The 16,726-nt window shown below is 32.9% G+C and overlaps 1 protein-coding gene across 1 annotated transcript in view; it reads right to left on the bottom strand.

The window, feature by feature from the left end:
* RIMS2 (regulating synaptic membrane exocytosis 2) overlaps positions 1-16,726 on the bottom strand; it is a 301,167-nt gene that overhangs the window by 147,232 nt on the left and 137,209 nt on the right. The window contains 10 exon segments of the mRNA XM_032222740.1: positions 2,387-2,453; positions 2,455-2,524; positions 2,807-2,975; positions 2,978-2,994; positions 4,920-4,964; positions 4,966-5,048; positions 7,259-7,306; positions 13,845-13,957; positions 15,016-15,062; positions 15,532-15,655. Of these exon segments, the coding sequence (XP_032078631.1) occupies positions 2,387-2,453; positions 2,455-2,524; positions 2,807-2,975; positions 2,978-2,994; positions 4,920-4,964; positions 4,966-5,048; positions 7,259-7,306; positions 13,845-13,957; positions 15,016-15,062; positions 15,532-15,655 (783 nt within the window).

The raw sequence follows: 16,726 nt of genomic DNA, 5'->3' as shown, positions 1-16,726 counted from the left end.
GAGTACCAAGGATCCTTCATATCAATCCCGACCTACAAACAGAGGTGGATTCCTACTGGTTCGAACGGTTCGGCCCGAGAAGGTAGTAACTCGGCCGCCCACACACATGAACAGTTCTATTGTCATTGGCGCCATCTTGATTTTGGTTCTGTGCATGAGCAGAACAATCTCCATTGCAGAAATGTAATTTTCCCCTTTTCTAACATTCTGCACACGCACAGGCCTTTTTAGGTGTAAATTTTTTGCACGTCGAACCGACAGTAATGCCAGTAGCAACACACCCCTGCCTACAAATATTCTCTTTTATTACTACCCAGTTCAAACTGTTCATGCTCTGATACGGACCCAAAGTGTTTATGGAAAATACCATTTTATCTAATTGACACACCACACAGTAAACTATGGTTCACTCCCACTAAAAGTCGATCATATTATAGAATATTTTAAAAACTATGACTATAATCTATGATGGAAAATTGAATTATTCTTTAATTATTCACTACTGGAATAATTGGACTAGACTACTGTTCGGTTACATTACATATTACTAAGGAATCTATTCCAAGTTTCCAAGTTTAATAAATTGTATGCGCCCACTCCCATTGGGACTCTGGGCGGCTCACAACAAGACAAAAACATTTAAAATTTAAAGATAGGAAATACAATATTAAATTCCACATCATCCATTCCATCTAAGCGGGGCTGGATATCAATCAACAGCCCCAGGCCTGCTGGAACAGCCAGGTCTGACGGCTTTACGGAAGGCCAGGAGAGTGGTAAGGGTCCGGATCTCTGCGGGTAGATCGTTCCACTATTCAAATAAGTACATTAGCCTAACATGCCCAAAGCATTTATTGTAAAAAAAAAAAAAAAAAAAAAGCAAAAAATTAAAAGAAGCATGAAGGTTATGTTTGAAAACAAAAAGAGAAACATTTTTAACATTACGCATCACACAATGGTAGGTCCTTGAATATTGGAGAATTTGACACGTTGTATATCAGACTCTGCCTACTTTTGCTGTTGTTGTAAACATTATAAATTGTGTGGGTTAGAAGTGAATTGTATTATGAACTTTTCATCTTTTTGTAATTTTTATGTAGGGTTCCTTGAAGCTTAAAATACTATAAAGATTCCTCTAGGATAAAAGATTGAGGCAGTCTGGTTTAGTGAACAGGGCTCGTATTTCATTCTTCACATACTGAATTGCTCAACTATGTGAACTGCATTTCATAATTCATAATGTACCAAGTTTAGATTTGTTATTAATGTATAAGCTGCCTAATTCCACTGTGACTATGAGTGGTAAAACTTGCATATAAAACAGAGGGGCAACTTTTTTTTAATATTTCTTTCTTTTTTTTCTGTCCAGGAGGAAATGTCAAGGAATCCAACTGATTTTGGTATGATGCTCAAAGGATTCTACTGCCTAACATGTTATATTTATAATCATATATTTATACACATGTTGACATGTAGCTATAAGGAATGTTTGTGAAGTTTAACGATTTTAAGTAAGACACATCTGACATATTTGTGAAGCGAAGGGAAGCATAACGTAAAAGAAGTTTTTAAATTTATGTAAGATTTATATTCATGGATCTTACAGATATATTTGTTTAAAAAGTCATTTTCAAATCATTTTTTAAATATTTCTTTTAAATTAATGCATTACAATTTCAGGTTTTTTTCTTCAAATTTATGACTGAACCTCCAAATATTTTTATTATAAATATTAATTTTTCCAATCCAGGTATCTTAATTAACCATTTGTTCAGCGACTATTTGAAGGATGAATGATGTTTCATAAGGAGGACTTATCGCCATTCTCAAAGTGTTGGTGATCACAATGTCCTGAAGTCATGTGATCACCATTTGTAACTTCCACTGCCAATTTCTGACAAGCAAAGTCAATGGGGAAGCCAGCAGGAAGTCACAATAGCAATTATATGACACCACACCTAATGATTGGGATTCACTGAACAATCACAACTGGACTGCAAGAACCAAATTAATGGTAACATGATATCATTTACAACCATGTCACTTAGCAACGGAGTTAGAAATTACCATCATTACACCAAGGACTACCTATATTTCTAAACTGTTGTAAAGGCCACAATTGCATTGTGACAGCTACATGGAGAAGTAATACTGTACATAATATAAATAGGCAAGACAACAAAAAGGAACTAGAGAAAACAAATACATTTCTCAATAAACAATAAATTATCACATTAGCTTTTCCTGATTTTCAAAACATGCAGATTATATATATATGTTTATAAAAAAGATACTATATTATTATTGTATTAATTTTCACTCCAGAAGAAAGCATTTCAATTAATCCGTTTGCAACAAACACAAACTAATGGTATTCTATAACTACTTTGCAACCTTCGTGTAGGGCTATCTCCATGAAGCTGTCGGCGTGGCAAATATGGGGAAGGATGGGGAAAGTGGCAATGAGGACATATCATGAGTCTGAAGTTTGTACCAATGAGGCTCATCATCAGCAATGCTGTCTCTAATTCAATAAGAATCTAAAAAAAGATCATAAAATAAGAACTGTTCAAATAAAACACATCATTTGTGCTATAACTGTTTTATAAAATATGTACTATGTGATATTTGTATATTTACTTAAGTTAATGGAAACTGAACAGCTTCAAAACTAGTTTACAAGGTATATAAAAAGATTGCTACCAGCAATATAGGCATAATGCAATGTGATGCAGTATTGTCATTATAGAATTTACTGTACCTTTGTCCCTATGGAGATAACATTAACTATTTATTCCTTATAAACAATAATAGCATTGAGTACCTCTCCTAAAATTCACTTTCTTCCTCACGAACACGAGCTTGGTCCCAAAGAGTAATTTCCAACATTCGCTCTCGAAATTCTCTCCGATGAACTGGAGAATAAATAAATGTTTGGTTCCACTTGGGCTCCAATGTTTTTTTTACTGTTTTGTCCTTCTTTTATTTTTATCACTGTAATTAAGAAGTACATATTAAAGATGTTGATATTACAAAGAATAGTGAAAATAAAATATTTTTAATGGGAAGGACAATTTTAATTCCTTTTACAAGGAATTCCTGAAATTGGACTTTACTTCTGAAGTAATTATTTATTCCACAATATTTTTATAGTAGTTGCTATTTCAATATCAACTGTAGAAAATCTTAGTACCAATAGGATGTTATAAACAAAATCATATGTCCAAGCCTTCTCATTTAATTATTTTTTATCGGTTCTGCATTTGATCCAAAATTCAAGGACATATAGGAATTTTATTGTCAAGGAAACGTCATAAGGGATATTCATAAATTGCTCCCCTTCAATAGTAATTAGTATAAAAGTTATCAGTTTATGCACTGAAAAAGTTCACTCACTTCACACAAATATCTACAAATATTCTGAAAACTATCGATAGGCTACTACCCAGTACACTGGTTGAGATGCTAGAAACACATGAATATTTCCAAAATAAGCTGAACTGAATTATCAGAACAATGGATTGCCAACAGACTGATACATTATCAATAGGCATCAGATGTTATATTCTGCAGAATTGTTTTCCTTTTTCATTTGACTAAAAACCTCCACTCTACAAAAAATATATATTTAATCAAAATAGTTATAAACATCAGCAATACTTTTGACATGACAGATTTTAGCAGATAAATTAAAATAGTTTATAAAATAGGTATGCAAGTATTAAAAGAGTTCATTTCAAAATAATGTCTGGCAAATAATCTCAAGAACATACTATAGTAAGTGACATAAATGCTATTTGTATGTTTAGTAATGTTCAAAGGTCTGAGCCTAACTATTATGCCTAAAGCAAAATTTATTTAAAATCCAATTTTGTACCCTGCCTTGAAACTCCCCTACTTCAAGAACCCTAACCAAAAACATAGCTCAACATTCAAAATGCAAATATTAACATGATTGTAATTGCAACAATTAAAGCAAATTGGGGATTGTAATTGCAACAATTAAAGCAAATTGGGGAATGTCAATATAGAGAAACTGCTATATTTAACAAACATTTCAACATCAACATTTAACTTTTTGATAAATAAAAATTATTTAAAATTTATTTCAAAATATTTAATCTAACACCTGTAATTCAGTACAGAGTGAGAAGCTTAGAAAAGAATTACGTATTAATTTAAGTAGTATTTTGTGGGCTTGGGGGTGAAAATAAATACAGAAGGACAAGATTGGCAATGACCAATTGGGGTACAGTAAGACTGATTTCTAATAATTAATAAAAAGGTTATGAAAAATAACTATTACTTATTAAAAAATAAGAAATATGGGAAATAGAAATCCTTTTGTCCTTCCTTTCTCTCTCTCCCTCCTCCTACAATCCCTTCTAAATTTTTTCCCCTATATTGATCTGTTCTAAAATTTGGGCAAGAATACCATAGACTCCTAGATTCTCCAGGCTTTGCTTTGGAAACTTCAGTACGTTGATAAAAGCAACAAGATTTCCCATTAAGCATCCCATCAGGCCAAAGACAGTGTTCCATGATGACTTAAAGATCTAGATGTATTATTGATTTTGGAAATTAAGCCGTATGCCTTGGAACCTGTTCAACCAGTCACTGTCCACACCAATAAGCATTTATATTGCAGGCATGATCCATAAAGACAATAATTTGAGGAAGCACATTAGCATGTCGATTTATATATTTATTTATTTACTCATTCATTCACTCACTCCTTTTGACTTAAAAGGTTAAATGAGGGATATGGTAATTATTGTTAACAGACCAGCCCTGATAAACTACTTTATTATTTAATATATTTGTACAATTATACATTATATATTATGTAGTTACATTCTGTTAGATATTATTCACAAAAATTCATTTGTAACAATACCCAATAATTTTGTTCATACTACCTTCTGTCAGGAAGAAAGTAAATCTTAACGTAGGGATTCCTGGTCTCCCATCTTCTCTGAAGGGAGATCTTTTGCTCCCAATATTGTGACTATTAATTGATGACCAACTTTGTCATACCACAACTTTATCTATAAAGAGAAATTATGAATTAGGCAATTTTTCTAGAAAATTACAAGATAAAATAAGTAAATTTAAGGTAAATAAAATGCTTAATCTACACTGTATTTTATTATTGCAATGAATATTCTAATTTGGCTGTTTGATAGTATAACCTATGTATACCTACTCAGAATTAATTGCCAATGAGTTTTATAGGTAAGTTTGAGTCAAGATTACATTTAAAGCACAAAATGGGAGTTATACTATATTAAATGTTTTGTACATTGAAATACGGTTGTGAACCCTATGGACTTTATAGAATACAATCATTTATCTGTAAAATGATTTTACAGACTTTTCTTCAAATATATATTTCAATTATATTAACATTTTACCATCCTGTTTTGCAAACTGAAAATATTATTTAATCCCTTACATAGCTCTAAATTTCTTTTCCTCTGAAATTTCATATTAAAGTTTACTCTCCAAATTTGGAATAACTTAAAATTCATGTAAAGATGTAAACAAATAATTAGTTATTTTAGCCTAAGCATTATGCATACCCAACAAATCTCTGCTAAGTTAAAAAAAAAAAGAAAAAAATTAAAGTTAGAGACCATATAGATATGTCCTGATCTACAATTATTAAAATCAAATGCAGGATGAAAAAGAAGTTTATCATTCCTCCACCAAGATAACTGATGATTTTAAATAAAGTTGGAGTTTTCTTCATGGACCGCTGATTCTTTCCTACATTATACGGAAAAGGGTAACTATGTCTGGCCATGCCATTTTAATTGGATTAAAAATAGTCTTCAAGTTATGCCTATGATTATTGTAACTTGTGGTTGTAAAAGATTGGTCATGTGACTGATCCAACTTTAGGACCATTTTTGCAGCAGTTGTTAAGCAAGTTTCCATGGTTGTCAAGTCAACCAAGGATTCATTATAGGGGGTCATTTGTCAAAAAAATGGAAGTAAATCCTGGTTTTCAGCAAAACTGTCATAAAATGCAGTCACATGACCATATGATGCTGCAAACGGCCATAAAGGTAGCCCAGGTGCCTGAAGCGCAGTCACGTGAATGGTGGTGGGAGGGGCAGCTGTGAGAACTTCAAATCCAGGTTGTTAGTGCCCAACTAGGTAGGTCTGTCAGAACTTCAACCAGCCACTAAGTGACTGATTGCAAGTCAGGAACTACCTGTAACTGGTTATTTTCATTAATATCAGATGAATAATATAGTTATAATTCCAAAATATTTTGATCCAATGAATGTCACAATCAATGTGGCAATCAAAATGTGCCATACTAACTTCTTAACTTCAATTCAAATAGTGTCCTATATACTGCTCAAATATAGCCTGATTTTAATAACATCCAAGTGAGTAGCTTGTAATATTATATTTCTCAAGGACTATTTTGGGAGGATTAAATTGCTCAACTAAGCTGGATTTATTAGGAATTGAACTACATATATCATGTCTAAATTCAAAATCTCCGAATATTATAAAAATGAGTAATGTTCCATGTTCAAAATAAAGAAAATAAAAAAGAAGCATGCAGCAAAGCAAAATAAGCATAATGACATTCTTATACAATCTACAGGTTGGTTGATCTATAGTAGCTTAAGAAATAACTAATGAGAAAGGGCAAACAATTTGTATTTGAATAAAATAGGCAAATATAATCAACAGTAAACATCACAACAAGAAATTATAATTTATATTTCACAATTTCAATTAACATCTTAAAATGCCTGCAGATGCAAATTTCTTAGATGAGAACAAATTTATTTGCCCATCTTCTCAAAGAAATGTCATTTAGAAAATGCAAAAAAAGAGAATGATTTAAAGAGACATCAACTTTAATATACAAGGACAAATATCAAAACAGATCACTTATTTCAAGGTACACAGTTGCAGAAGAGTTTCAAAATTATTATTACTATTAATATCTAGTAATGTCTATGGCTCTTTAAATATAGGTAAAATCAAAACTGAAAGCTAGTTGTCTCTTTAAATTTCAGTGTAGGGTTCTGATAACCATGCAATATTTTTCAAGCTGTACACAAGACAATATGATATTTGTTAAGATGGTCTAAAACAACACATTCAAAAATTAAAATGGGAGAAACGGACCAACGGCGACATTTTCCTACTTTTCCATTTTCCAAGAAAACAACAACAACCAAAAAGAAAAAAAAAACTTTAGTTTCTGTCAGGCAGATTAAGCCTTTACCTGAACCCTAGGAACAAAAGGCGCTGTTCTTCTACTAAGGCTTTGGCTCTGGTAAGCAAAATTAAAGAAAAAGCAGTAAAACAAAGCCAAAAAGACAACACACTAGAAACTAAAAGACCAAAATTAAAACAAGGACACACAACTTTAAATAGTGCCATACACCAAGAACACATTTATTTAAAAGCAAGTGTTAAAACTGATGTATTAAAACTGTAAACATCCTTTATGTTCCTCTATTAATAAGATTTTTATTTGACTTGCTTCACATTGTGATTGGCGTGTCCTGAAGACGTGTTTGTCTTTATTCACAGTTGTTTAATATTCAGGTCCTTTCCAATGCCTTTATTAAGAGACTTCTGTATGTACAATGCAAGTTAAAATAAAGCCACTTAAAAAACAGTACGATGCAAACTTAACTGAGAGTAAATCCCATTAATCTCAATTGGTCTTCCATTAGAATATATAGGATTATATTACCCAATGTCATGGAATATAAACAAAAATACCTCAATTTACTCTTACAGCTGGCCCTTAAAATGATTTAATAGTGAAACTCGTTACAGGGTCTCACTAGCATTTTCAATGAGCTCATTTATTTTAGCACACTATCAATTAATATGGTTTGCTTTACTAGTTTCAAAGGAGTGGTACAATTTATTTATTATACTGAGTCAGTACTTAGACTGTAAAAATGCATTTCATTAGCTCACTTCAATAATCTCTAGATTATTAAAGATCATCTTATACGCTTGTACCTTCTCATTAGGAGGATAAAAAAATTAATAAATTGTTAATCATATTTCAGGAAGTGGTTTAATCATGTTTGCTGTAATTTCTAAATTACTGTATATATTTATCTCCTATTGATTTACATATTCCCTTATACTTTTTCTTGGAAAAAATAAGGAAATGAATTCTTCATATAGCTCAAAAGCATTTATAATTGGACATCCACAAGAGGATGCCGTACATGTCATTAGGTCATCACACAGATATGCAAATCAAATTCTATATAGGTGATCTTCCTTATACAAATTGCGTAATTCACATCATTATTGTAACGATGTCATGTCATAAATGACATATATGGCTTCCATTAGGCGCCTATGGGACCTATTTATTTATTTATCCATTAGACATGTATTTATACCATTGTCAATTTATTTTAGTGTTCAAGACCACTTTAGAAAAAGCTGCTTTGCAGATTATTGTCAGTTTCAAAAGTGACACTGGGAAAGTCTCTGCATATTCTACGGCCTCTCTCTTTTCAACAGTTTCTTTCTCTTTTTCATTTGAAAGAGCAAATGGTAGCTCCAGGATAGCAGAAGCTGAGATATTTAGTTTCCTGGCAACAATATATAACAGTCATAGCATGAAAGAAAGGAGACTTAGAAGTATAGGTAGAGGCATGAAAGTATGAAATAAAGGAATGAAATAAAGGAAAAGCAAGGCATTGGTTTTCAATCCGTGAGTTGTAACTCTATAAAAAGCTTTCAGTCAAATTAAGAGAAATTGCAAATCCCAGATCCGCAAAGGGAGTAGGGAATGCATGAGCTAGGAGGCTGAGCAGAGATAGGCAGGCATAAAATCAGATCAAATCAAATTAAAGCAAATCAAACCTTTACCGCAGCCATAAACCCAGCAGTCAAATACAAGCAATTAAAAATGAAATATATGTTTGTGTGTATGAATAAGGAATTAATACAATTTTTCAAACACAAGGAGGGAGGGATGGTACATATGGAAGAACACAATTGGGGAATCTGGGAGAATATATCCAACTAATGGTAAGACAAGAGAAATAGCAAATAGAATTCAGGCTGTGTCAGGAAATCTCTTCAGGATAAGATGGATAAAAGCCACCTGAAATTTCTTATATATCAGAGTGATCAAGGAACCTGCGGTCTGGAATCCACTGGCAATGATGATAATAGGGATAATTGTAAATTCCACTGCTAAGTGATGCTGTCAAAAAGTGTGATGCCACATGATTGCACCACTTAGCAACCGTAATTCGTGGTCATCCCTGCTGCCATCATTAAGCAAGGACCTCCACACAATTTTCTGCTGTAGAAGAAGGAGGAGAAGCTGGCAGGAAGTTAGAAGTTCCAGGCAGCTCACAAGCATGCAGGCAAGTGGCTACTGCCACGTGAGGGAGGGTGTCCAATTGGACGATAAGATGCAATAGCAACATGAACAGACTGGATTTGGGGAGAATTACAAGAGTGAATGAAATCATCCCCTCCCCATTGACTTTGCTGGTGGGAAGTTGGCAGGGAAATTTGCAAACGACATTTAACTGTGGGATGCTGAGAGCCAGTTGCTAAGCTCTCAGGTCACAATCATAGAACTTTTGGGGCAGGTTATAAGTACCACTCATTCAGTACAATTGTAACTTCAAACAATTGCTGGATGAGTATTCATTAACCAAGGACTGCCTGTACTAAGCTGTTCCTGATAATAGCTGGTAATATTTTTGTAATGCTCCATCAGTAGAAAGCAATGTGTCCAGTCTGGCCAAACTGAAAGCCCAGCAAAATTTCAGAATATTGATGGTGAGAGGTTGAGGCTGGCACATATTCACTTGGGGGAAAAAAATCCATCAGCTAAGGGGCTGGGAACCAGACCTAAATTGATTTGCAGATCAATGTCCCAGATATTCTTCTTAAGAATATTGCTATTTTCAAAGTGTAATGGCAAAGGTTTTCCAATAAGATTCATAGGAAGTAAAGCTTGCCAATAACTTAAAGGTCATTCTAAAGCAGTCTCCAAAAACTAATGATGCCAAAAGTTAAAAAGATACTACCAAGCTTCAGTATCCACAGAGATCAAGATGGTCTCTAAACATAAATCAATATTTTGAATTCATTTTAGAATTGCAAGTTGTAGTAGACTTAGACTAAATGGAAAATTTAAATGGATTCTAAGAAGTCAAGCTTTCTTCAAAAAAGAAGGCTTGAAGAAGCTGAGTAAGGATCTTGGCTATAAAGTCTTTGCGTACTGCACGGACAAATTGAGTTCCATTTGAATGGGAAATCTCAAGATAGCTAAAACGTTATAATGACCAACACTTGTCAAATATAAGTAATGTTTTCCCTAGAATAGTGGGGAGGCCTAGAACTGTACTCTAAAGTCAGAATGGGATAACTTGCTGCAGCCAACTCACCACAGCCAATTCACTGCGGCCAACTTGCTGCGAGGCAATTTGATAATTCAATTTAATTATTTAAAATAATTTTAAAAATTTTTTAATTTTTGTCATTCACATTCCATTTTGTCACTCTTTTGGCATCCTTTCTTTAATGATTGTATTCCACTGTTTCTTCGATATTAGTGTAACACTTGTTCCGTGGCAAGTTGTCCCACAGCCAGTTGGCTGCGGTGAATTGGCCATGGCCAGTTGGCTGTGGCCAGTTGTTGTAGACCTCTCTAAAATATTTATGTATGCACCTGCTTGATAAATAAATATGCATCTCCTATTAATTTTCCAATTATTACTTTTATGGTGCACTTATTCTGGGTTGTTGTTGGTAGATAGGATTACAATTGTGTGGCCTAGTCAGTAGGAAAATATGATGAAATGTCAACATGAGTCAATAAGGCATATTCATACAGCCCAGCAATTTTCCACTCCCCACAACTTAGTGGGGAGGAATAAACATCCTCCAGAGTAAAGGCAATTACATAAAAAACCAACACAGTAAGTTATGTAATGCTATATGTACTGTAGTATTTTAATTGAGTAAGGTTTCTATATGGTTTTTGCATGTGCTGTTTTCTGCCCAAGGTATTAATATTTAATATTTATTATATGCAACATATAATTCGTATTTAAGATGGGCAAGCCATATAAGTTTTATAAAATGAATAAGAGTGAAAATAAAGACCCTTACAATGAATGAGAATAGTCTCACTCTCATTCTTTTCCATTGAGAGATTCTCAAGGGAATATCTGCCAAAAAGAAAAATATTGTACATAATACTGTAACTGTTCTAAGTTCTACATCTTTTCTCTATTCCAGGTCATGAAAAAAAAATCTATTCAGCATCAGAATGAACTGTAGAGGCAAAACAAGCCTCCTTAATTATAAAAAGCTTTAAGTATATTCATTATTAGTGTTTATTAATGAGTATTGATGTAAGATGCTTTGCAATCTTGAGATCTTACAATAAGTATTCTGGGAGCAGAGTTATAATAAATAAATTCATCATGTTGGGTCAAAAGTAACTGTACATATGCTGCTGTTGAATAGTTTCAAAGAAATCAGACCCTTTCAAATTCAAAAACTCTTAAAAAGCACAGTTTTCAACAAAAATAGGTATGTTCGCAGAACACTACTAGATTACAATACAATACAATACAATACAATAGCAGAGTTGGCAGGGAGCTTGGAGGTCTTCTAGTCCAACCCCCTGCCTAGGCAGGAAACTCTCTACCATTTCAGACAAATGGCTATCCAATATCTTTTTAAAGGCATTCACAACTTCTGGAAGAAAGCTGTTCCACTGATTAATTGTTCTAACTGTCAGGAAATTTCTCCTCAGTTCTAAGTTGCTTCTCTCCTTGATTAGTTTCCACCCATTGCTTCTTGTTCTACCGTTAAGTGCCCTGGAGAAGACACCCTGTTCTTTGTGGCAACCCCTGAGATATTGAAACACTGCTATCAAGTCTCCCCTAGTCCTTCTAAACTAGATATACCCAGTTCCTGCAACCGTTCTTCATATGTTTTAGTCTCCAGTCCCCTAATCATCTTTGTTGCTCTTCTCTGCACTCTTTCTAGAGTCTCCACATCTTTTTTACATCGTGACGACCAAAACTAAATGCAGTATTCCAAGTGTGGCCTTACCAAGGCATTATAAAGTGGTATTAACACTTCACGTTATCTTGATTCAATCCTTCTGTTACACCTAAGTATAAGAAGCACCAAGGTTTTAAAAAGGCAAATTAAAAAAAAAGTTTTGCACTCTGCAAACCTCCCTTTTTTAAAAAGTGGGGACATGAATAGCCCTTAGGAGGCTTGTAGAATGGGGGTAGGGGAGCCAAAAACAAGCAAAAAACGGTCTGTTTTTTGTGAAAATGGGCCCATTTTTGTCAAAAAAAAGGTCATGGATAGCCTTTAGGAGGCTTATAGAGTGCTCCTGGGGGCTGAGGGGAACAAAAAGTGAGCAAAAAAAAGGAAAGTTTTTTGCTCATTTCTGCATTCCCCAGCCCTCGGGGGCTCTCTGAAAAAGGCTTTCAGCTAAAAGCTATGCACGGCTTTGGTGAAGGGGGCGGAGTTTCAGGAGGCAAAAAAATGCTGTATTCAGTGTATAAGATGCACCCAGATTTTCAGCCTCTTTTTTGAGGGAAAAAGGTGCGTCTTATACTCCAAAAATATGGTTAAGTACGCTGCAAAGTAATTTATATTTCAGTGTGTTAGCTCAGAAAACTAGATTGAATTTAAACTAACTCAAAAAAAATGATGCACTTAGATAATTGTGTCATGCCACCAGCCATGGTGTCATAAATTCTACTCATCAATTCAAATGTTCCATGTTTATATCTTTTCAAAAAAAGAATAGCCTTTCAAAGAGCTTTCAAAGAATGAAAATGATGAATGGTAACTTTGTATGATTACTAATCAGCAAAAGATATATGGCTTCTCTTGGCACATTATCACCCCAGGCCCCTCTAAGTTAGTTACCCACCTAACATTTAATAATGAAATAAGTAAAATTTTAATCTCTTTTATACTTTTGCTGTGTATTCCTTTGCAAACTATTATAATTATTTTAATATTGTGCAAAACACGTTGCACAAGTACACACTACCCACTCACCCAATCTCCAATGTAAACATGTACAAATTTTGTTACACTTTAAAAGAATGTTGAAAACTGTTCTACTGTCCTTCTTGTCTGGATACGTTGTAGAATGGAAGCACTATTATTATTTCAAAATAAAGAAACAGAAGAAATAAGAGCTGGTAGAGAAATAACCAAAACAGTCCCATAACAAACTAAGACCCTGAGAACCCCTCTTTTTTTTTTACTTTATTTTAATATTTTATATTTTATAAAATAGAAATGATTAACTGCACATAGAGTAAACATATTAATTTAATTTAATTTAATTAGATTATATTATTGTGGATCAAGACATGCCTAGTTTTGGGGAAACATCTTCTGGTACTTCAATCAAAGACCAAGTATAGGTTACTTGGTATTACCTTGAAATAAGGCTACCAGTCCCTGACATAACTATCTGTCAGGAAAGTTGTGAGGGTGGCTTAAATTACTGTGCATATAAGTCTAATTATCTAATTCTATCAATAGAGGATTGTATTCCCCTTGAATATTGGTTCATAGTTGGTGCATGTAGATACAATTCTGTTACATATAAGATTCAATGAATTTAGTATTAACATACACATATTCCAAATACAGTATAAAATGGCTGTAGACTACTTCGTTTTGAGAAAAATACTGAATGAAAAAAGAAATCAAAGTAAAACCATTTTAGTACATACTTGACATTGATACTTAAGAAAAGTTTTATTGATTAAAAAAAAAACAAGGATTACTACACTCAACAATTGTTTACATACTGAAAGTTGTCCAGATAAAAACTGTGGAACATCTCTCAACATCCCAGGACTCATGGGAGAAGTGACTGATATGGAAGGCCGATCCATTTTCTGAGATTCAAATGAACTAGAACCTGAAAGTATAATTCATTTTAATTCATTAAATTAGCAGATACATAATTCTGTATGTTTATATGTAAAAGAAAAAGCATTCAAACATTGACAAGCATACTATAAAATGTACATATATTATATACCCAAAAAATATTTAAACATGGTAGAACATTAAGCAAATGAAAACAATACAGCTAAAGCTGAACAAATGTGGCTCGACAATTAAAAATAATAAATTATAGATATTATAAACCATGACAAATCTAAAGACTAAAATTCTGCAATTTGCTATGTTTGGCTATATTTGGCTCCTTAGTGGAACTGATTTGTTTCTCAAATTACTCCTGGATTAAATAACCTTCAGTAGCATTTTACAATTAGAAAAACAAATTATAAAAATGGGTATTTTTCTTTTTCCAGAAAGTATATTGCAGGTTTTTTTCATGCTGTGCTAGTAAGACACTGAAACTTCTGACAACTGTGTGATATATTTAATGTTTGAATTTTCCTAAAGCCATAAAAATATTTGGAAATTTAAACAAGTTCAGAAAGTCAATATAGCCGGAAAGCTGTGTGGTTACAAGCATTTTATATTGAAACTGTTGTTCCATTTGGTATCTCCTACTGTACAGTAAACATGGGACAAAGCTAAATCTTATAGCACTTTATCTGCAATCTTCTATAAATTTACTTGAGCCCATTAAACGCAGCAGGGTTTATTTCCACATTCAAAAATAAATATAATTGCCAAATGTGAAAGACCGAGACATTTCTCAACAGTAACAACATTACTATTTTAAATTCTCTATCATCATAATATACATTTTATTTAATGATTGCAGTAAACAAAAGACATTTTAAAAAACCTTAAAAGATAGGAACAACATCAATTTTAATTTACCGATAATGTTTTATATTTTTCAGTATAGCAAGAACCAATTAACATTGTATTTACTGACTTCTGACAAAACAGTTATTAACGAAAGAGTAAAATATAACAAAGATATATATGTAGAAATAGAGAAATAGCTATACCTCAGTTTTCAGATTGATATTACATCTAAAAAATAAAACTTACTGGACTCCAACTGTGCATGCGTACTGTCAGGTATTCTGGGAATATCCCTGCAATTATGAAGAACAAAATATAATCATATTATATCTATCCATCACAGCTAGATAGTATATAATAAATGTGAAAATAAGGGAAATATAATAAAACACTTGAAACTTCAAAAATATACTTATTCAGAATATGTTTCTGAATATCAAAATCAAATTCGAAACAGTATCTTGTCTTCTTTTCAGTTGCATAAAATGCAATACAGAAAAGTATATGGGTGATCTTCATTGTCTTAAAAAGCTTTAAAAAATGAAACATTACATAAGGAGATCACATTTAACAGATATCAATAATCATTACAGTAATTTGAGTATTAAAAGGAAGCAAAATAATGATGAATATTAATTGGTTATAGAACACTAAACCTTCTCTAATCTTTTTGGTTTTGTATGATATAAAGTCAGCATGAATATTAATGAGACTACGTGAAAATTTTAAATAATTAAAGAGGCATTCTATAATATAACTCACCCTATTGGCCTTGAAACTACAAGTTCTACTTGTGGCTCTGGTTTGGATTCAAGAATGATGTTATACACTTCTTCAAAAGTGGCTCCTTGTAAAAGCCTTCCATTCCATTCTAATACTTCATCACCTAAAAGTATAATCATCATAATATCTTTACTGAAGAAACCTAGATCTCGGAATCCTTATTAGTATTAGTGTCATTTGATCATTATAATTTGCTAAAGTTTTTTTTTTCCAAAAAAGGCTATATGTGAGCTTTGTTCAATAATACATAATGCACTTATACGTAAATAGAAAATATATCCATTAAAAGAAAATTTTACTTTAATTAGCAATATTAATCCTTAAAATAAAGTATGTACAACATAATTTCACCTTGCATTACTTATCTTTTAATATATGTTCTATAGAACACTGCAACTGAAAACAAAATAAATAATAAAAATATGCAAAATAAGACAATGACTTCCACAACGTTCATGTTAGATGTTGATTTTAAATAGCACTTGCAACAAGTAGCCACTCTCCTGGATATAACTGAAGGACACCCTTAAGTTGAGGATGAAACCATATCCCACTCCGAACGAATGAATGAATGAATGAATGAATGAATGAATGAATGAATGAGACAAATACATATAGGGTAAATACGATAAATAAATAAGATAAATAAATAAGACTCTTAAATAAAAAGATAGAAGAAACACTGATGGTGGTTGTACCGTACATTGGAAAATCTGAAGAAGTAACTTGGGGAGAAAATCTATCCATGTGGTCATTAAGAGTCAATCAAGTTGATGGCAAGTAATCAAAAAGATGGGCATCCACGAAATAAGTTAGCTATAATGCACGGCTATAATATATAATTATAGCCACGGTGGCACAGTGGTTAGAGTGCAGTGCTGCAGGCTACTTCTGCTGACTGCTGGCTGCCTGCAATTTGGCAGATCAAATCTCATCAGGCTCAAGGTTGACTCAGCCTTCCATCCATCAGAGGTGGGTAAAATGAAGCCCCAATTGTTGGAGGCAATATGCTGACTCTGTAAACAGCTTTAGAGAGGGCTGTAAAACACTGTGAAGTGGTATATAAGTCTAAGTGCTATTATCCCAGGAACTTCGAACACCAGTATAAGCAAATGATCTCAACCAGATTATACACAACAAGTGTTCTTTATTTTCAATGGGACTTCATTAAAAA

This window comes from Thamnophis elegans, chromosome 8 (genome assembly GCF_009769535.1).
Source record: "Thamnophis elegans isolate rThaEle1 chromosome 8, rThaEle1.pri, whole genome shotgun sequence".
NCBI lineage: Eukaryota > Metazoa > Chordata > Lepidosauria > Squamata > Colubridae > Thamnophis > Thamnophis elegans.
Note: the sequence above shows the minus strand (reverse complement) of the source record. Positions and strands in the feature narration are given on the sequence as shown.